This window comes from Gossypium hirsutum, chromosome D01 (genome assembly GCF_007990345.1).
Source record: "Gossypium hirsutum isolate 1008001.06 chromosome D01, Gossypium_hirsutum_v2.1, whole genome shotgun sequence".
Taxonomy (NCBI): domain Eukaryota; kingdom Viridiplantae; phylum Streptophyta; class Magnoliopsida; order Malvales; family Malvaceae; genus Gossypium; species Gossypium hirsutum.
The window spans coordinates 6,695,301-6,715,761 of NC_053437.1; the positions used below are offsets into that span (position 1 = coordinate 6,695,301).

The window sequence follows — 20,461 nt, forward strand, 5'->3', positions numbered from 1 at the left end:
GGGTATTTTCGATAATTATGCCAAGATTAAAATAGGGAAATAAATATATTTCAAGAGCGTACGAGATCCATCCCACGCGGCATGAGGTGATTGAGACCGAAACACCTCTCCTAGTGATACCGACCAAACATTCAACAAATAAATATTCGCCGTCACTGTTGAGTACCTTTTCCGTTAATACGGACATCCACCAAACAAAGCAACGGCCAAATCGCCGTTTCAACCGCTGTTAGCAAACGCCACCCTCTTTTGACTCTTTGCTGCTTCTCAACACGTGGATTTTTTGGAACTTATTACAGCGGAACACATTGTGTTTCTTTGTTGCGGCATGGCGGCTACGAGTTCGGATAAATTATATATTTTATTAATAAATCCTATTTCTTTAATATTTTGGCTTTGGATGAGCTATTTACACGATAACAAAAATATTAAACTATTAACATATACCCATATGATTTAATATAAAAATATTTATTTAAACATATAATGTATTAAATTATTACACGACACCATAACATAATATAATATGCAGTCAAAGACTTTGCTGGCTAAGTCAGTATAATCTGGTGCAGGCGATCATTAACAATTAATTGTGGAACGTAGTCCATCTTTTCACATGTGCAACGTGTGCTTCTCAGGTGCGTGTGGGTCCCATTTTTTATTATAATGTTTAAAATGATAACGCGGTATTCGGCTACATCCAAGGTTCTTCTTGGAAGAGCCATTTAAATTTTTTTTACAATATATTTATTTAATTCTTTTAAATAATGTAGTAATTTTTAAATAAATATTAAAAAAGATTTAAATTAGTTCTTATAGTATTTTTTTTACCTAAATAAGCCTATTTTTTAATTTATACTCGTAAAATTACTTGGCCTATTTTTTAATGCCAAAAATATTTTCTCCTGAAAATAATCAATGATCCTTAATAAATCATTATATATATATTTGTGAATGGTTCGTTTTCCGATTTGACTGCCTAAATTGATCATAGACAGATAAAATTAAAGAAACGCGTCGCGTAATAATTGGAAGCCGAGATTGAACTGAAGTGGTTCATGCAACAAAAAATCAACTCCCACAGATCCGCCTTTGACTGAACATAATGAAGAGCCAAACGGTGCGTTTTGAGCTTATCCTCCACTATATAACCACATCCCTCTCCTTTCCATCTTCCTTAACCCATTCATTTGCAGCTCAAGGGAGGAAAAAGAACATGGCTCCGAAATCACAACCGGTCAACCCAAATCCCAACACGACTATGAACGAGATCCGTTACCGCGGAGTCAGAAAGCGTCCATGGGGCCGTTACGCAGCTGAGATCCGGAACCCGAGAAAAAAGGCCCGAGTCTGGCTCGGTACCTTCGACACTGCCGAGGAAGCAGCGCGTGCTTACGACGCGGCGGCACGAGAATTCCGTGGCGCCAAGGCTAAAACAAATTTCACCTACACTAACATCAATGACTTCACGCTAAGCCCCAGCCAGAGCAGCACCGTGGAGTCCTCTTCTCCGCCGCCGTTGGACCTCACACTCGCTAGCGGATCTATTTCGCTCCCCATGACGGCGAATCATCCGGTGTTTTTCGTTGATGTCTTTGCTTCCGCCGGTAAGCGTCTCTCCGATGCCGGCGGAGCCCAGAGCGATTCAGATTCCTCGTCCTCGGTTGTTGATTTTGAACGAGGGGTGCAACCGAGAGTGTTTGAATTTGATCTTAATCAGTTGCCTGCTGAGATGATCTGAATTCTTTTCCCCGTTTGTACCGGATGTCGTTTTAAGCTTCGGTTTTCTGCGTTTTTTGCTTTCCTCTTTTATGGTAAAAGCTGACATGTAACGTGTATAAAAGAAATGTAACTCTTCTAGGGACCTATTTTTAGCAACTTGAGGAAATTTCGAATTTCCTCAATGTTGTTTCTACTTACTTATAATTGAAGTATTTCCTTTTCTTTTTCCCTCTTCCTCTTCTTCTTTCATCTTTTCAACGGAAATGAATGGATATCAAAATTCATTAAGTTAAAATTTTCAATTTCCTTATAATTATATTTTCAAATTGTCAATGTTATATCAATAATATTATTTTATTGATAAAATTATTAATTTAATCATTAAACGAGATATACATGACATAATTTAAAATAAATTTTTTTTTTAAAAAAGTAAATATTATAAAAATAAATGCCATAAATATCTTAGTTTTAAGGCATTTAAAGCTTGTACAAAAATTATTATTTACTCTTTCTTTTTTCAGTTTCTCTTTATTTTTAGTTTTTAATTTAAAAAGTTATGCGTCAACATTTTACTAATAATGGATAGATTTGATTGATATACACTAATAATTTAGTAATGTAATTAGAATGTTTAAAGTTTGAAAACCAACTCATTAAATAATAGTTGTTTTTTAAATTGTATTAAATCAATACTTCATATAAATATAAAAAAAATAATTGTTTTAAATAGTTTTAAAGAAAATGTAATTTAGTGGCTCTTCTGGACCTTGTTGGTTAGGTTATGTTTACACAAGGCTGGTAAGGAAATTAAATGAGAATGTAATTTTATTATTTCGGGGGTCAGCTACCAAGGGAGGCGACACCTCAGCTTTCATAGTTAAGCGGGAAATTCGACGAGTGTTTTGATGATGCGCTACCTAATGGGTCCCATTTCGTACGGAAACCGCACTTTGTTGATAATAGAAAAATGGAATCCACTTCCCAATTTAAATCTTAAAAACTAATAATAATAATAATAAGACTCGGCCGCGTCTAATAAAAAATACCTTCTCGTGATCAGAGCCATCCATTACATCTGATCCCACTAGGCAGTGTTTTGATCAAATGGTTGGGTTTATTGTCCGCACGTGAAATAGTCTTCAAAGTGGTAGCCGCGGCGGCCGCTTTTGGGGTGGGACCCAGTCTTTGCGTTTTCTTTGATTTAATTCTCCACACTCTCTAACGTTAAAAACTCGACCTTTACCCATTCATCATTCGCCACCTGTTTCTCTTCGCGTGAACTTCCCTATGGTTGTCTGTAGGGGCGGCTAAGGAAAAACAAAAACATTAAAACAAAGGCCTGGGGGTGGCATGTCCGAAGGTGAGTGACAGTTAAGCCGGCACATCCATGTAGTGGGGACCTGGGCTTACTATGTTTGGGGATGCTGTTGTGCGACACGTTGGGCGGCACTTCGGCTCCGGCGGCTCAGGATTCGAGAGTAGTGCTAAATAGTCACTGCCGTTGACCTCACATAACAGCGGCTTTATTCAACTGTCCAGCTGTCTGACCTATAAAACTTTTGAATGAATTGATGTTTTTCGGTTTATTAATAAAATAATTTGAGAGAGATAATATTATAATATTTTGTATTTAAATCTCATTTATATAAAAAATAAAAATATTTTTAAAGTAATATTTATTCCTTTTTAAATAATAAATTTTTAATAATTTTACAATTAAATTTGAATTCGATTATACTTTTAACATATACTATGGAAGATTAAAAAATACTTTTTTTAAAATAAATTATATTATTGTGAAACTTGAACATAATACTATAATTTTATACCTTAACTTTAGAATTTAAAGTAAATCAAAGATAACATACTAATGTGTATTCTTTTTTTTTTTTAAAAAGAACTTTGTTGATTAATTTTTATAATATTATGGCTTTGTTTTATTATTATGATGGTTTTTTAATATTTTGAGTAATATTATTAACATTAGTTTTTAAAGATTGATTAATACAAATCTTTAAAAAAAGATTAGGATCGGTTATTTTTTAATATTAAATTTATTGAATATTGATTAAAAATAGCACTTTTCTCTAAAAATTATCGTTAGCTAGTGTGATTGTCGTCAATCTTGTATTTGTGTTCATATTGTGTTTGATATATTGCATTATCATGGTACCAAAAAAGCACTCAACTAACTTTTATTTTTATGAAAAAAACTACTAGTTATATGTTGGCATCATAAAAGCTTATTCTCTAATATAATTGTAGGAGTTCTCATTTATTTTACGATCTGAGATTAGTTTTTTTGTGCCGAGAATGGTATTCAAGTAAAGCTTCCTAACAATGCTATCATCAAAATTCGAACTTGATCCAAATACTTGAGAAAGAAGTCCACTCCAACACTCGAACTTGTTGCATGTTGACCTCAAAAACTTTAATGAAAAAAATAATATGATTGGTTTTACATTAAGTCATATTATATATTAGTATATCGAATATTAATATTACGAATTAATTTATATGAGTTTTTAAAACATTTTAATTAAAAAAATTTAACTCCACCATCAAAATTTTCACCAAAACTTCCAACCCAGATTCTATTAAAATAAATTCACCAAAAAAAGGGAAACTAAATCATAAAAGAAAAGAACTTTGAATGAAAAATGCCAAAAATTTTACACTTATAGCAAGTTGTTTTTGAAAATTTAATCTCTTACTAGAGATGGACTTATTACCCTTTTTGTTTGATTCTTAGTCATGGATCTAGAATTAAGCTTGATTGACAAAAGCCCAATTCAACTTAAGTACTTAACCACAGTTGAACCCTTTCATGGGCTTTACCTCAAAACTCCCACAATCATTATCACCACCAAAAATCTCCTTTTATAATTTTATCATCACCACCCCTACTATGTCATCTAATCCCCACACCTCCAAAATTTCTTTTTACTCCTTTTCTCCATCGTAGAAACTAGAATCCAAGATTTTGCCATAGCAGTGTAAAGAACAAAAAGAAAAAAGAAAAGAAAATATATATATATAAAGAGGAAAAATGGGAAGGATATTTGTGGTTGAGCTTGATGGAAGGTCTTATAGATGCAAGTTTTGTAGAACTCACTTGGCTCTCCCTGATGATCTTGTTTCCAGGGTACCAACTTTCATTTTCTTCTCTTTATCTCCTTTGTGTTTCTGGGTTTTTCATTTCTGAGCCATTTGTTTTGCAGTTATCATCTAAAAATGATGTTTTGGTAGTAAAAGTTGGTTCTTTTAGTTATTATTGATGAAAGAAAGCTTAAAGTTGACAACTTTTGATGTTTGGATCCTGTTGTCTTTAGCTAGGTAACACTAGAAACATGATCAATAACAGTACTATTGGTTTTATGATGGGTTGTTGATGATAGTTTGTGAAATGAATATGTGTGTTTTGTGCAAATGTAGTTGGCATTTAAGGGAAGATTAAATAGGAGAACCTCACAGTTTAGGATTTTGGGGAATTGGGGGAAATGTGAAATTTCAGTAAAGGTTAGGATTCCATTTACTTGTCAATTAGGAACTTGATTTGTCTCTGTTGATTTATAATCACAAATGTGGAACTCATGGACATAACAAGAGTTTCACCAAAAGGCCTCATCCTCTTTTAAGATTGGGAAATTTCTTGGGTTGATGCAATCTTTTATGCCTTAGCTAAGAGCCTTTATGTTTTTAAAATTGCTAAACCTGAAGGTTTATTTGCTTTTCCAATTAGCTGTAGTTTGATGTATCAATTATGTGTCGTTAAATTTTGATATTAACAGTATGCAATGCATAGTTGTACTCCATGCTAACAACTTCTTTCGAATTTTCTCCATTTGTTCAGTCTTTCCATTGTCGCCGGGGGAAAGCCTACCTCTTCAATAATGCGTAAGATCTCATGGTTTCTTTGATGATTGCTTGACTGATTTCTTTTCCCTTTTTCTTTAATGGAATGTTCATTTGGTTATCCGGATCTCATACCTTAACTCTTGGCTGTGCAATACTGAAATTTTCATATTACATCGTCACGATCTTTACAAAAGCAATGAATCTTCAAAGTCTCGTAACTGCGCGACATTTGAAGCTTTGAATAGTTTATTGTTTAGAATTCCATTCTCCAGGGTGAACATAACAGTTGGAGCCTTGGAAGAGAGGGTGATGCTATCTGGAATGCATACTGTGGCTGATATATTTTGCTGCTGTTGTGGACAGATTGTTGGCTGGAAATACGTAATTCCCCTGTCTTAAACACACACACACACACACACACACACACACACACATTTATTCGGATAATTCAAGATTGACTGAAAATCTAGCACCTGAAGACTGTATCCATAATCGAATCTAACTAACTTTTATCTTTACTTTGAAGGAGGCTGCACATGAGAAGAGTCAAAAGTACAAAGAAGGAAAGTTTGTTCTTGAGAGGTAAAACGTTTTTCTTTAGCCTTTTGGTTCCTTCATTTCTTCTTAACAATGGAAACATCATATAGGTTAGTCCGTTCTTTTGCATCGGACAGGGGAAGGATCGTGGATGAAATTGACTTCTCGTCGGAAGTATACATTGATACCCGTCCTAGTATGAGCGATGGCGAAGACGCGTAGGATGTAAACCACTGTTTCTGAGCTAGATCTAGAAATATAATATAGTAGCAGCAGGTGTAATGTATGTACATACATATATGCAAGGAAATAATGTAAGAAATTGGCGTGGAAGATTTGGTGTTTGCAACTTGATCCATCTGACAAAGTACTTGTATGTTAGTTCCATGATGTGTCTGGTACAAACATTCTTATGTTCTGTTGGGCATGCATATAACTCAAGATTCAGGCTTTATCGAAGTTCCTTTTTTTAGTTGAGACCATTTCCTTTATTAACCACATGTTTGCAATCAAAGTTTGGAATTTTAAGTTTTCAAAACCATTTTTCATTCTTCTTTTTTATGAGCTATAACCTATTTTATACAATATTAACTATAAATGAAAAATACGTTTGAAAATTATTAAAAATTACATTATTTAAAATTCTAAAGACAATAGCATTGTACTTCATAAAATTCTAATATATATATAAATTAATAAAAAATAAAAAATTCTAAGATGTTCATAAATTTTTTTTCATATCTATAACTATGTACATGCGATATGTTATGTAAATTTTTAATGTAAATTTTTATATCGATGTCAATAGAATTTTAATAATTCAATAAATTTTTTCTTTCAATATAAAAATAATTTAATTAAAATTTAAAAGTTATCCGAAAAGAATTAAAAAAAAAAGCCAAAATAACAAAAAAGAATGTTAAGCATTAATTTAGTGAGGTTGCCTTTACTTTTTTTTTTTACTTAGCTTTTGAAATTAAGTTATTTTATTAAACTAACGAATCTATAAAAGATAACAATTTTATATTTAATTAATTAAATCATGAAAAACAAAAACAAAAGAGAAGTTTGTCATTTACTTATGAATTACTTTAGGTAAAACGGTTTATGAGAACCTTTAAAACGACAAGCCGGTTTGATCATGTCAAGAGCCAACTTTTTATCCGTCTATTAAGGTTGCCAGGCAAAGGCGAACTCTTCCAAAAAATAATATTTTTTAAGAAAAAAAAAGCGTTTTCTGTTCTTCTTCTTCTTTTGTTTTTCCCTTTAATTTTTTCATAAATTAACCTTTGCTCTTTTCATTTCTTTCCTACTTTTTTTTTTGTGTGTGTGTTTTTTTTTCTTGCAGATAAACGGTAGAAAGAAAGGAAAGTAAACAAGAATCAAAGATGGGAAAATCATCTTCTTTGAAGAAAAAACGTTCCAAAAGGTCATCTCAGGTAATTTCTTTTCCTTTCCCTCTTCTTAAATGTGAATCAAATTTCCTTTTTTGGGGTTAAATTTTTGGTCAATTATGACCTGCAATTTGTAGTTTAGTGGTTTAAAGATTTACCCATTGTTTGGATGTGTAGGAACATGAAAGAAATCTTTAGGTTCATTGTATTTTGGTTTTTTTTCCCTTAGAAAGATTGGAAATTTTTGAACTGTTTCTAATCCAGGAAATTGAAAGTTGAGAAATTTGGACGGGTACTTCTGGTATTTTCTTCCTATAAAATCAAAAGTTTTAACTTTGGTTTAGTTTGTACTTAATATGGTGATTTTAATTAGTTATTAGATAATCCTTGTTTTAGTAAGTAAAGTTAGCATTTATTAATGTTTAAATGAAAAGTTAGGGTAAAAACGGGTTCTTAATTTCTTTTCCTATGTATGTATGAATGTATGTATGTATGTGCATTCTTCATTTTAGTTGCGAATGAGGAAGAGAAATAAGGTTAAGGGCAAGAAAAGCAAGTCCAAGAAGCTTCGACATCGGCAAGATGATTCTGTTTCTTATTCAGATGATACTGATTCGACAAGTACCGCATCTATTTCATCCTCTAGTTCCGAGGATGATTATAAAAGTCGAAGGTCCCAGTCTCGTAATAGGAAGGACATGAAAGGTAAAAAGAAGAGAGCTAGAAGGCGGTCCTCCGGTAGGGAAAGTAGTGGGAATTCTCCTTGCATAAAGAAACGTGGAGGATCAAGGAAGAGAACCAGTAAGAGGAAAAAGTCTACAAGAGATGTGATTATGAGTTCTCGTAGTAGTAGTAGTAGGTCCTTGAGTTGCTCAACTTGTCCGAGTGACAGCGACGAGAGTGGATATGAGAAGAGAAAGGGCAGATCAGAAAGGAGGGAGAAATATGGTAGGTCGGAGAAGGTTAAAGGAGGAAGCAAAAGGAGTAAGGGCCGATCAAGGAGTTGTTCTTCTTGTAGTAGATATAATGAAGGATCTGATCATTCAATTGGGGAGAGAGTAATGGAAGAGAGCAACACGAGGCGGCTGAAATCGGTTATTACTGTTGTTAAGCGAGAAAATGAAAGCAGCAGAGAATTGATTGCTGATGAGCCTAAAGAAGATGTATATGATTACGATGATTACCCATCCTGTAGGAGCAATGATAGCAATGATGGCTGTAATCCGAGGGAGTTACAGCAATATCCCCATGCTATATCTGAGACGAAAAGGCCTCCAGATGATGAGCAAGTAGAAGTTTCTAATGTCAGAATGAGCAGCATCGAGGAAATTAATGTTTCGAATGCAACTGATGGTTTAATTGGTGATGATATTGAATTGATTTTAAGACAGCATGCACTGGAGAACTTGAAAAAGTTTCGTGGTCGGCTCCAGAAAAACATTAATCCTCCAATTACTCCAAATGATAATAGTGCTGCTGATGTTAAAACACTGTCTTCTGTAAACACTGACTCGTTTCAGATTAAAGCCCCTAAGGCAGATGATGGTAGAATGGTGATAACGAGCCAAGTGAGCCAACAGATTAGACAGTCTCCGGTTAGAAGAGACTCATCCACCCTTCCTAAGAATGATAGGAACACTCCACATATGAGTGATGGAAGATATTCCGAGACCGTCGGGAGTGATCTTGCTCCCCCATTGGCTCGGGTGGTTTCCACTTCTGTTCCTACTAATAAGCCGAAGTTGGTTATCTCACAAACTGGTCTTGAAGCACCTAACACTCACACTACGTGGAAACAAGAAGCTGCCACCCAAGAACCTTGTCAAGCCAAGTTGGTAACCGATAGTAATGTGGATGAGGGTGGTTTAGAAACCACCCAAACCATAAAACCCTCCGAGGAGAATGCAGCTTCTGTTTCTAATAGGCCAAAATCTGTTAAATTGCGAGCAGGACAGGAGCCACCTAATACTTATAGCACCCAAAAACAAGATTCTGCTGCACTAGAATCTTCTCAAGGTAAGTCGGTAACTGAGAGTAGCGTGAATGATAGTAGTTCCCAAAGTGTGAACCCCCATGAATGTGGCAATCCGGGCAGTAAAGTTAACGATACATGCAATAAGCCAACTTCTTCTGGAAACATTAGCTCAGATAAACTGGAAGATGAGACCAAGGATGGTTCACAATTTCAACAAAAGACAATGTCTGTAATGCGGGGTGGGGAAATGGTACAGGTTAGGTTTTAACCCGGTAGTATCAATTTATCAATCTCTTAAGTGTCGATCATAATATTGTTGAATTTATTTTATTTTATTTTTTCCTTTTTGCAGGTGAGTTACCAGGTCTATATTCCGAAGCGTGCCCCTGCTTTGGCTAGGAGACAACTCAAGCGCTGAGCTTCGCTGTTACCTATTGGATTGATTTGGATGACCCGAGAACTGCAGCAGTTAACTACAATTTTGGCTGCTATTGCAATGCTATTGATAGTTGTAGAAGACTAAATTATGATAATGGACCTAATGATTTATGATTCATCTCTAGTGCAGCACCCATAGCTTGTTAGAAGAATTGAAGTAATTGATGGCAGTATGTTATGGTCGCATCGTTGTCATTGTAATATTTTAGCTCACTTGCTTAAATATTAGATGTACCTTTCTGGGGATAGTTGCTTTTTTTTTTTCTTTTTCCTGCACGGACTTGATAGTTTTATATACAATATGATCATACAAGTAAAACATGAACACAATATAAATAATTTAATTATTTGAGATTCTTTTTTCTTTTTTGGTAATAATAACAGGATAGTTTAATTACAAACCATCAGAATTGGCCAAAAGATTGGGTATCTAAACGAATCTTATCGGTGACCTTAACTGGAGGAACATGTAAAATTCGTGGACCACCTGAATAATCCTTCATTGTGCCTGCTTTCTGGATGCATGTTTTCAATTCAAAATTATGGTAATTGACATCAAACTATCCAATTAAACAATGAAATAATTGAATAAAGGGCAAATGATTGCCTGCTTTTTCATTCATGAAAATTGAACAGTGGAAAAGTGTAAACTCTAAGAAAACTCATTGTGCAAAGATTATACAAAGAGATTATTTTTAATGAATGATTAATGTTTGTGAGACTACATCTTGTAACGTGATAATTGCAAAATCTAATTATACATCAATGTTGTCCCCATAACAAAAATGTAAAAATAGATGATTTAATCATAATGGATGCAAAAATACATAATTTCTCACAATGTTATGTACATCAAAATCAAAAAAAGTGCAGAACTGTAAACACACTACAAAAACAGATATAATCCATCTCTGGTTTTTTCCTTCATGATGGGTTGAGATCGCGTGATGTTTGGCTTTGCCACCTGCATTATATGAACAGTTTTGTGCCATTAAAATAGCAGAGTGTGAGTTGGATTTAATCTCCTAAAACAAGGATCATTTTGTTAAGGGAGCAATATTTTTTAACCAACCTGGAAAGTAGAAATCTCGCGAGAGGGCTCAAGTTGGAATTTGAATTAAGTTGCTGTTTTCTTCTACTGTCGATTTCCATGTTTGGAGTTTGTGTATCTTCAGAAGTTGTCTTGCCCTTATTGAACAAGCGGACTGCTAGTTCCTGCATATCTTTCATAGACGATTCCCTTGAGCTGCAAAAGTTTACCTCTGTTTTAGGCTTCAAGTTAAAGGACCAAGACCAGTTATACAAAAGGGATGATACCGTGAGATAAGAAATTTTTAACCTTGCCAGTCGCTCGAGCAACCTGCGAACAAGAGCTTCACAAGATCCAGGCTTTGCACCCTCCATTTTCGTGAGGGAATTAGTAACTGCACGTACAACTGATACTTCCGAATCATCAGGAATGACCTATTTTGTACACGTTAAGAGAAATGTAAGTAAGCATCACAGCAAGTAACTTCAAAATGCAACCATGTTCGGATGATGGGATCGAGTAAAAGCATAAATGCACACAATCAAGCTTAGAAATATGCATAGTTTTGCCAAGTCCACTCTATCTAGGACACAGCTTAGAAATTTTCCGGCTTCCTCCAGATTTTAAAGCGTTTTAAGTTGCTCCTCTACTTCAAAACAACTGTAGATCTACTAGTCAAAACCATTTTCAATAACCTATCCGGATTATTCCATATTCTACCTTTCGAAAAATATTTTTATTTATTATCTACTCATTGAAGTTGTACGGGGTATTGTTTCACTCCCCTCTCATCAATATATGAATCACCCATCATATGTACTGCTTACTCAACATAGACAAATCTGTATCATTAAAAGCATCTTGATACAGCCTCTAAGGTAAAGATGCTAAAATATGAAGAATATTTCAAAGTTACTTCTGTCGCACTAACTGGCAGGGAAATGCAAAATAAACATCAAGTAGCACGCACCTCTTTTAGGGAAGGGATAAGCAACATGGATAGTGACACAGATGATGATATTATCTTGGCATTTTCTTCATCATCACTTGGTTGACGTGATCGTGGAAAGAATCTTTGTGCATCAAAATAGTCACGAGAACTTCTGGAAAAAAAATAATACTTGGAGATAGTAACACAACCAAATCATAACTGAAGCCATATAAAATTCTCAACATTGAAAACATTGAAAGTTAGCTCTTTATCAGGCTTACCTGGAAGAATCAGAACTGTTGCTCACTTGATCTCTTCTTCTATTTTCCTGCCCAGGGGTATTGATCTTGCTCAGTCCAGACCTATCCCTTGCATTTCCTTTCCTCAACCCTGCCTGAATTGCAGCTTTCGCCTGAATTGACATTTAGAAGATGAGTTTTTCAACAGAGGCCACGATCATACACTGAATCTATAATTCAAGTTCCATGGCGAATTCATATTTCTACAGGATGAATTTGGGTATCCAATTAAAAATATGATATACAATAAAAGGTTTTAGGAAAATTCCAGCTAGACAATTATATATTTGATTGTAGGCAGAATCTAGAACAAGAAAAACATAAAATTATCAAAAAAGTTTGTTAGACGTATATGATAGTAAAAAGTCAGAACAAGTAATACAAATATCACAAAACATATCAATATAATCAATGAAACATGCACTCTACAGCCCTTTGATAGAGATTCACAACCAAATAAGAAGTACCTAAAATGGTTTACAACATGAAAAAACCGATCAAGAAAGATGAAAAACAAAAACAACCTCTGCCAGATTTGATGCACTATCTTCAACTGATGCACTTGAAGTTCTCTCTTGAAATCCTAGCCTGGATCTTGGAGTTCGAGGAGAATCAGATTCATCGTGTTGGCCACGCATAACAACGGTTCCAAAGGTAGAAGCATCTTCAGTAGAAGCATATGTGCTGCTAGACTACACAGCACATTGAAATCTAATAAAATCAATGGCTGGCATGGGAACAGAGACTTTATTTACTTAAAAGTTTTGCGTAGATACTGTGAAAGAAGTGAAGGAAGCTTACAAGAGAGCTTGGGTCATTTAACAATGCAGATGATTGAGATCCTCTAGGAGACCTTATGACAACTGTTCCTGACCCACTGACAGACATTTCATCCTGAGAATAAAGCAACAAAAACAATATGACAAGATCTGAGAGTAAAAGGAACATATAGTTAAGGGTAAAGAGGCATACAAACAACAGATTATATAAAACTGGCTCTAGCTTAACAGAAATGATTGGTGAATCCAGCCAAGAAAATTTAATTTCTAGACCCCATCACCAACATACAGAAAAAGAGTTCTCAGAAAAGTATACACGTTATTAAATTGCAAGTGAATTTAGCCATACGCTTAATTTGACTCTGTTAATTTCAGAAAAACAAGTCTTTGAAGCGCATATAGATCATCCCATTGGATTAGGTTTTGATGCCAAAAGCCATGCTGCAGAATAATTTTGCCATTGCTTCAAGTTCTGTTTCCACCCTATTTGTATGAGAGAGAGAGAGAGAGAGAGAGAGAGAGAGAGAATCTTACATCATAGTTATTATCTTGATTTTTATTGTAGTATGAATCTCTAGTGGCTTTTCCAGAGGAATTTTCTGGGAATTCATCAGGCGCATTACCACTCTCTTGAGTTCTTGGTATAGCTTGATTATTAGCAACTTCTACTTTCCTTTCTCTAACCTGTGGTGGTCGCACAGCACTTCGGACAGTACCCGTACTGTTTGGTCCACCAATGCTGAAGTCCCATCCAGCATTTTTAAATGTTTTTCCCTGATTACTGCTGATAAGAACAAGTCAGCAAAAATCCCATCAAAATCAAGAGAGTACTTCTGGTTAACAAGATTAACCCACCTAGCTCGAACAGTTTCTTCACCTCTTATATCTCTTTTCACCTTCACAGTGTCAGTTGACTCTCCTACAGCTTTGGGGCCAGTTCTGGGGGTTTCTGCATCTTCCTTTAATTGGTACTTTGGGCGCTCTCTAAAAACACAAAAAGCATCTTAGCTACAATAGCCAATGGAAGAATGTACTTGAACTTAACATCCCCTTGTCATGGTATTTCAGAAACATAACTAAAACCATATGCATAATTTAGTTTCAAGGGTGCATTGACGCCTCAAACTGTCAGATACAAGTTCCAACATGTAGATTATTAAACACTGAGTACGAGGTGGGCACCTAATTCTCTCAAGAAGCTTCTGACTCTTCCTAGCATTCCTGATAAAGCGATGCTTGAGAAGTTCTCTGGCACTAGGCCTCTGAAATAAACAGAGTAAAGAAAAGCACAAGGCACTTTACAGCATCAGAAAAAGTAAAGACAATCAAGCCAAGGTCGCTCATCTTATACCCTTCAGAATAGTTTTGAAAACTAATACATCGTCGATAACATTGCACTTTAATTGGAAGTTTACAGAGTTCAGGGTAAACTAGAAAAGCTAAACAAATAAACATTCACAAGCATAACTCCATACCTCAGCAGGCACTTTCTTTAAACATAAGGAAACAAATTCTTTCATAGGGCGTGAAAAATGCTCATCCAACTGCAGGATAGAAATTTTTGAATATATTTAAACAGAGAAGCACAAGAATTCCATCAAGAATGAGAAACATGGAATAAATAATTATAAACTTCATAAATATAACAAAAAACTATTGACATTACCTGAGGTGGATTTTCTCGAGGTATTATAAAAAGAACTCTCATAGGGTGCAGGTCTGACAGTGGAGGTTCTCCTTTAGCCATTTCAATTACCGTTATGCCCAAAGACCATATATCAGCCTGTATCAGCAAAGAGTCCCAGTGACAGAATGCTCATTACTCAACAAGGGCTAGCAGACAGATATTGCAGGCTGTGTGCAAGTAAGCAAGAGAATGTGCAGATGGATGGCAGGTAAAAGCAGAAAAATATGCCAGAAAACTTGGGAAAAAACTCCAAAACACAGCTTTTCGAAGTACCTTCTCGTTGTATCCTTCTGAATTCTGAATCACTTCCGGTGCCATCCAGAATGGCGTTCCTACAAAAGTCTAACATTGTCAACCATATTAGTTCATTGACGATCATATGACAATGACACCATTCAGTCATCAGAAAGATAATGAACTGTGGGTTAAATGGAATGCTGACTAATTTAGCGAATAAAGAGAATATACTAGGAGAATAGAAAAGAATTATAACTTATCAAAGACTTTTCCACTTTGCTTTTCTATAAAAGAAACAAATATGGACAAAAAATTAACAGTAAAAAGAATGCAACAGTCAAAGCCTGGAAGGAAATTCATGCTTATAGGGAAAATGGCGTATCTTAACCAAAAAAATAAAGTACCTTCCTCCGTGATATCGTCCTTGTTAGTTGTGCTGAAACACCAAAATCTGCAACCTGTTACAGGGGCATAAATTTAACTTCCAACAGCAAAACACAGACCTCCACACATTTTATGCATATACTCATTGACGTAAGCCAATTTGAGAGGAAGGAAAGTACCTTAACATCACCATTCTCAGTCAATAAAATGTTTGCCGCTGCAAAAGTGATAGCAAAATGTTGAGGAACAAAGAATAACTCAATAAAACCAAACATATAAAGAAATTAAATGAAGGCTAAAAACAAATGAAACATAATCTGAAGAAACCTCTTCAAGTCCAAAACCAAATGTAGAATTTTTCTTCTATTTAAATGACAACTGTATTTATAAATTATAAATGGATCAAGAGAGGGAAGAAAACAACCTTTGATATCTCTATGAATCTTTCCTTCATTATGTAAATATTCAATTGCATGCAGCAAATCTCGTGAAATACATGCAATTGACATTTCATCTAATGGAGGGCCAGATTGGAGCTGTAGATAAAGAATCTCCGTTAGCTTTCCAGAAAAACTAAATGTTGTCCAGGAGCAATAGTGCATCAGATCAGATGATAAACAAGTTTGCTGAGACAAATATAAGCAGACAAAGACTATTTCATATGCAACCGGCATGATACAACAAAATGGGCAGTTGGCACCCCAAGGTTTTCAAACCAGAGATTGTGTACTGACACTAGAACCCGGGGGGGGGGGGTGACCACAAAGGTCTACATGAACATGGCTTGAAATTGGAGCTAAAAGCACTAGTACAAAAAAGATGGCAGAAATGCCTTCAATATTTTGCAAACATACTTTATTTGACATTTAGCAATCTGGAACTAGAAGAAAGTAACGGAAGTAACCTACTAGGTCAGCAACTGAACCACCAGCCATGTATTCCATTATTATCCATAGTTTAGTTTGGTGAAGATAGGAACCATAGTACTCTGTGATGTATGGACAACGGCATTGTGACAAAACAGAAATTTCCTGGAACAAAAAGGAAACATATGAAAAACCTGGTAATGAACTCATTGAAGACTAAGGATACTAGCATACAAGAAAGTGAGGTAATACCTTTTGAATATCCTCGATTTCATCCTCACTGCAGAGTACAAAACAAAGGCAAGCATAAGAAACAGATAAATAGAAAAAGGAAAAACACTATGGAAGAAATTGTTACTTGCCCCATCTACTTGATCCTGCATAAAGGCACATGCAAGTTGCTGACTAAGCACATTGAGGGACGAAGTTGATAAAGGGAATAAAATTTGCTTTGCTGATAATGCACAGACTAATGGTGCAATTAATTTATTTATAAAGCAAGGGTGGTTTTGTCACCATAAAACCCCACGCACATACATAGAAAACGAGAGGAAGATGAGGAACAAATGAGCAAGTTAATCCTTAACAAGTGAATATCATATACAAGACTTTGTTGCTCATAGCAAGCACCTGCTACGAGACACTTTAATGAGGAATAAATCAAGGAAAATATAACAAAGGTATCTACTTACGATTCTTCTAAATCAATAACTTTAATAGCAACTTCCTTGTTCAGTTCCTTGTCAAACCTGCAAATCAGGAAAGGCATCAGCTATCCATCTCATTTTCATTAATCATGATTCACGATTTAAAAAGCCACAGCATATGCAACATGATTACAGGTAAGAAATGGGCATATAGATGTGGTGCAGTACAATTAGCAGTCATACAGTCAAATAAGATGAACTCGTTCTAAAAGAATCAATTTTGGTCTATACCAATTATCAATAAACAAGTATTGAAATATTACATGATTAAAATAACTAATATACAGCCATTTTCATAAAGTGTTCCCAGGTAATTTAGACTCCTTTTACATGTTAACAATTAAAAAGATAAAATAAATAAATAAGAGGGTAAGTTAAAAAGTGGGGGTCCAATTAAAGAGATTACCCGTCCAGCAGTACCCATTTTCGAAAATATCAGTCTAATCTAGTAAACTCAAAAAGAACAAGTTTGCATTTTTCACTCGTATGCACATCTATTCCGCCTCTAAAAGGATACAAGAAGTCAAACAACTACTAAAGGAATAAAAAGATGTCACTACCTATAAAAAGACAATAATATACAAAATAGACCAAGAAAAATTAGGCTAATGTATATTTTTGCTGAATTTCACAAAAAGATTGTCAAACTATGCATGCACACCTTAATAACTCAAAATGTAAGTATTTATTTACCACTTAAAAGTGCTGCATCCAGGCTAAGCAAAATAGAGAGAGAATAAAAAGGTCAAAGAGAAATTTGGTAGAAAAGGGTAATAGAACAAATGAAATTTGAAGAGAAAAAGGAGAAACCAGAGAGAACCAAGGGTTAGGAAATTTCAAGTTCAAAACTCCAAATTTCAATAATTTCTTGATCCAAAGCTACCAAAAATCAGAAATAATAGAAGTACTTATAAGCTACACCATAAAACGTGAGATAAACAGAAAACACATGTAACCCTAAGAAAACCTAGAAATTAAATAAAACTTCCATAATAAATTCCTATAAAATTCCAAGTCTTCAAACTTCTCTTTACTGTGCATTAGTAAGAAGTAATGTTGCTGCGTACAAGGGCTAAATAAATCATTGAACATTCCAATTGGCCAAGTAGATTTTACACCAAAGGAAGGTAAACCATTGCAATCACAATTCACGAGTAAAACATAGACAACAATAAAAAAAATTCCAATTTTTGCTATTACAATTTCAGTCAACTTCTTTACATGATAAACAAGAATTCTAAATCAAAACATAGCATCTATGATAAGTTAAAATGTATTTTTCAATCTTGAGATCATATATATAGGTTAGTAAAGGATGGGTTTCATTTCAGTTATAGATTATCAGTTAAATTTATTCTTTTCTGCCTTTTTAAGAAACAGGATCAGAGGGACCACAACCATTTAATCCTTAACTATTAACTTCAATGATTCCATCACATGACAAAAACTTACTCTTATTTTATTCTCTGTCCTTCCCCCCCCCCCTCCCGTTTTGGAGGGAGAAGTAAATGTAGACATTTTGCACTGGTTTAAATCAAAACATAACTAAAATTCAGTAAGACCTACCATAGATGTAACTATCTCAGGATTATCTAACAGGTCAAACTTTGCAGAATCAAATCACTATTAATGAAAAAAAAAAGATAAAAAAAAGTTATTATAATGCTCACACAGTTCTCAGATGTCTCCATAAACTCCAAATTAAAGTGCACAATTTAAAGTTAATATGACTTAGTCGATCAATACCCGGCAACCTTTGAAGCTCCTTTTTCCTTCACCCACAGGAAGAATTTCTTTTTCTATATTTAAATATTAAAAAGAAATTCAGCTCTCAAGGGCATGAAGTATTTTAACTTGGACTCTAAAATATTTCAATTCGACAATAGCATCAGTATCAATTATGACTAATCCACTAATCTACTCCTATCAAACACCAGTAACTAACAAAATCCTACAACGTGCAGCATAATACATACAATCACAAGTCACACTGTCACATTCACTTTCAGTTCTTTCCTTGTGACAAAAATGTAAATAAACAATTCAATGCACTCAAGCGGTGTAATGAAGAATGAAATGGAAAAACAATAGACATACGCTTTGTAGACATCGCCAAAGGATCCTCTGCCAATCAACTCCGACTGACTAAACCTAGACCCTGCTGCTTCTGGTAGACCTGCTATATCAGCCATTTCTGCATACAAACCCTTTGGACACCAAAGAGCAAATGCACCCCAAATCCAACCCTCTCAAACATTCACATTCCACGCATGCTTCAGTGAGAACTTGATGCCCACTTCCTAATTCCCAAAACCAGCCTCAAAAACCCAATCCCTGGAACATGAAATTTAGAAGCAATCCTATTAATATCCTCAAATAAAAAACACAACTATAAATAACAAAACAAAAAACAAAAAAAAACAAAGCATAACCAAAGTAAATCCCACATTTTAAGATCTAAAAACCCAATTAAAATAACCCCTATTTTACCCCCAAAAAAAACTTTTGAAATCAGAGAATGCCCATTAGCTCTTACAATGAAAGCAAAACATAAAAACCCCCCGAAAAACACATAACAATAAAATTTCCTTTCCTGTTAGGTGATAGAATGGATATGTTGAAGTGACAGCCGAACAAAAACGAGAAGAATTCTTACAAACAAATTTAACAACTACCCATTACAAATTTCACAAACACTCTCGATAGTGAAATCACAACACCCCTACGTGTCTTACAAAAAAGATCTTTCAAAAAAATTATTGTTTCGTTTTGATTTTTACCTGTTGGGTTATGGCAGATGTTTCTCTTTCGTTCTTTCGATGTTTGTCACTCTCTGTAATCGTCAAGAGACACAGAAGAATTTTCAAAGCTATGACATAAATCGAAAAATAAAAATAATATAAATAAAATTTGTTTGTTAATGGAAATTCTCTGTTTCGTATTTTTCCTTCCTTGGTATTACGGGTAAAAATCGAGGATGAATTAAAACGCTGCCTTTTGTTTTGTTTGTATACTATGAAATGAGCCCGTATCTTTTTGTCTGCTTTTATTTGTTCTTAATATGTCTTTTACACTGAACTGGGCCGAGACAGGACGGCCCACTTATATCATTGACGTGGCTCAACAATGCCCAATGACTTAACTTGGTCCTGCCATAATTCATTTTTATGGGGATGGGTAGAGATTTGTCCAGTATCAATTGTGAAATCAGTATTAATTAATATTTTAAATACTAGTTTTTTATTCTTAAAAAACAAAAAGTGATAAATTAATAGGATTATTTAAGTATTTTACTTTTTTCTTAAAAACAAATTTAAATAAATTTGGGGTATTTTTAGAAAATAATTAAATACAAAAATAATATGGAAACAGATTAAATACGAAAATTAAGTGTTTTTTACAATAACTTTAGATGTCGCCTAACACATTGATAACACCGACGAACTTTTTAAAAAAATCTAACAAGAAAAAAAAGTTGAAAAAGTGAAAATTTTATTTTTTTAATTAGTGCCGCTAATATAATTAAATACAAAAAACTGGAAATAAGCATTAAAAACTTGGAAGTAGAAATGGTTTTGCGAAAAGTGAGGTGAGTGAGATTTTAAGAATGTGCT

At 34.4% G+C, this 20,461-nt stretch overlaps 4 protein-coding genes across 12 annotated transcripts; 3 read left to right on the forward strand and 1 right to left on the reverse strand.

The window, feature by feature from the left end:
- The first annotated feature begins 891 nt into the window (after positions 1–891).
- On the forward strand, positions 892–1,950 carry LOC107952085 (ethylene-responsive transcription factor 4). Its single transcript, XM_016887329.2, has one exon. The coding sequence runs from the start codon at positions 1,106–1,108 to the stop codon at positions 1,739–1,741; it is 636 nt and encodes a 211-aa protein (XP_016742818.2). The 5' UTR covers positions 892–1,105; the 3' UTR covers positions 1,742–1,950.
- A 2,611-nt stretch (positions 1,951–4,561) lies between these two features.
- LOC107952086 (protein yippee-like At5g53940) lies at positions 4,562–6,597 on the forward strand. Of its 4 annotated transcripts, none has more exons than XM_016887330.2 (5): positions 4,562–4,870; positions 5,579–5,622; positions 5,841–5,964; positions 6,110–6,165; positions 6,231–6,597. In XM_016887330.2, exons 1-5 carry the CDS (start codon positions 4,775–4,777, stop codon positions 6,340–6,342), a joined length of 432 nt encoding a protein of 143 aa, XP_016742819.1. In that variant the 5' UTR covers positions 4,562–4,774; the 3' UTR covers positions 6,343–6,597. The 4 variants fall into 4 exon arrangements, with proteins under 4 accessions (XP_016742819.1, XP_016742820.1, XP_016742822.1 ...); XM_016887331.2 differs by having other exon boundaries at positions 5,856–5,964; XM_016887333.2 differs by having other exon boundaries at positions 5,856–5,964; positions 6,258–6,597.
- A 669-nt stretch (positions 6,598–7,266) lies between these two features.
- Positions 7,267–10,175, forward strand: LOC107952089 (serine/arginine repetitive matrix protein 2). The gene is made up of 3 exons (XM_016887341.2): positions 7,267–7,559; positions 8,027–9,745; positions 9,842–10,175. The coding sequence occupies exons 1-3, from the start codon at positions 7,509–7,511 to the stop codon at positions 9,905–9,907; spliced, it is 1,836 nt and encodes a 611-aa protein (XP_016742830.2). The 5' UTR covers positions 7,267–7,508; the 3' UTR covers positions 9,908–10,175.
- Positions 10,176–10,713: 538 nt separating this feature from the next.
- LOC107952087 (serine/threonine-protein kinase 26) lies at positions 10,714–19,875 on the reverse strand. 6 transcript variants are annotated; one of them, XM_016887337.2, is made up of 21 exons: positions 19,628–19,875; positions 18,945–19,181; positions 16,833–16,889; positions 16,393–16,420; positions 16,183–16,305; positions 15,699–15,810; positions 15,454–15,491; positions 15,295–15,348; positions 14,927–14,995; positions 14,633–14,749; positions 14,442–14,510; positions 14,149–14,228; positions 13,822–13,950; positions 13,501–13,747; positions 12,989–13,081; positions 12,712–12,879; positions 12,170–12,300; positions 11,928–12,060; positions 11,267–11,391; positions 11,000–11,173; positions 10,714–10,891 (listed from the first exon to the last, which is right to left on the reverse strand). In XM_016887337.2, exons 2-21 carry the CDS (start codon positions 19,037–19,039, stop codon positions 10,852–10,854), a joined length of 2,082 nt encoding a protein of 693 aa, XP_016742826.2. In that variant the 5' UTR covers positions 19,040–19,181; positions 19,628–19,875; the 3' UTR covers positions 10,714–10,851. The 6 variants fall into 6 exon arrangements, with proteins under 6 accessions (XP_016742826.2, XP_016742823.2, XP_016742827.2 ...); XM_016887334.2 differs by having other exon boundaries at positions 13,501–13,750; XM_016887338.2 differs by having other exon boundaries at positions 11,928–12,057; positions 13,501–13,750; positions 19,628–19,847.
- Between the last annotated feature and the right edge of the window lie 586 nt (positions 19,876–20,461).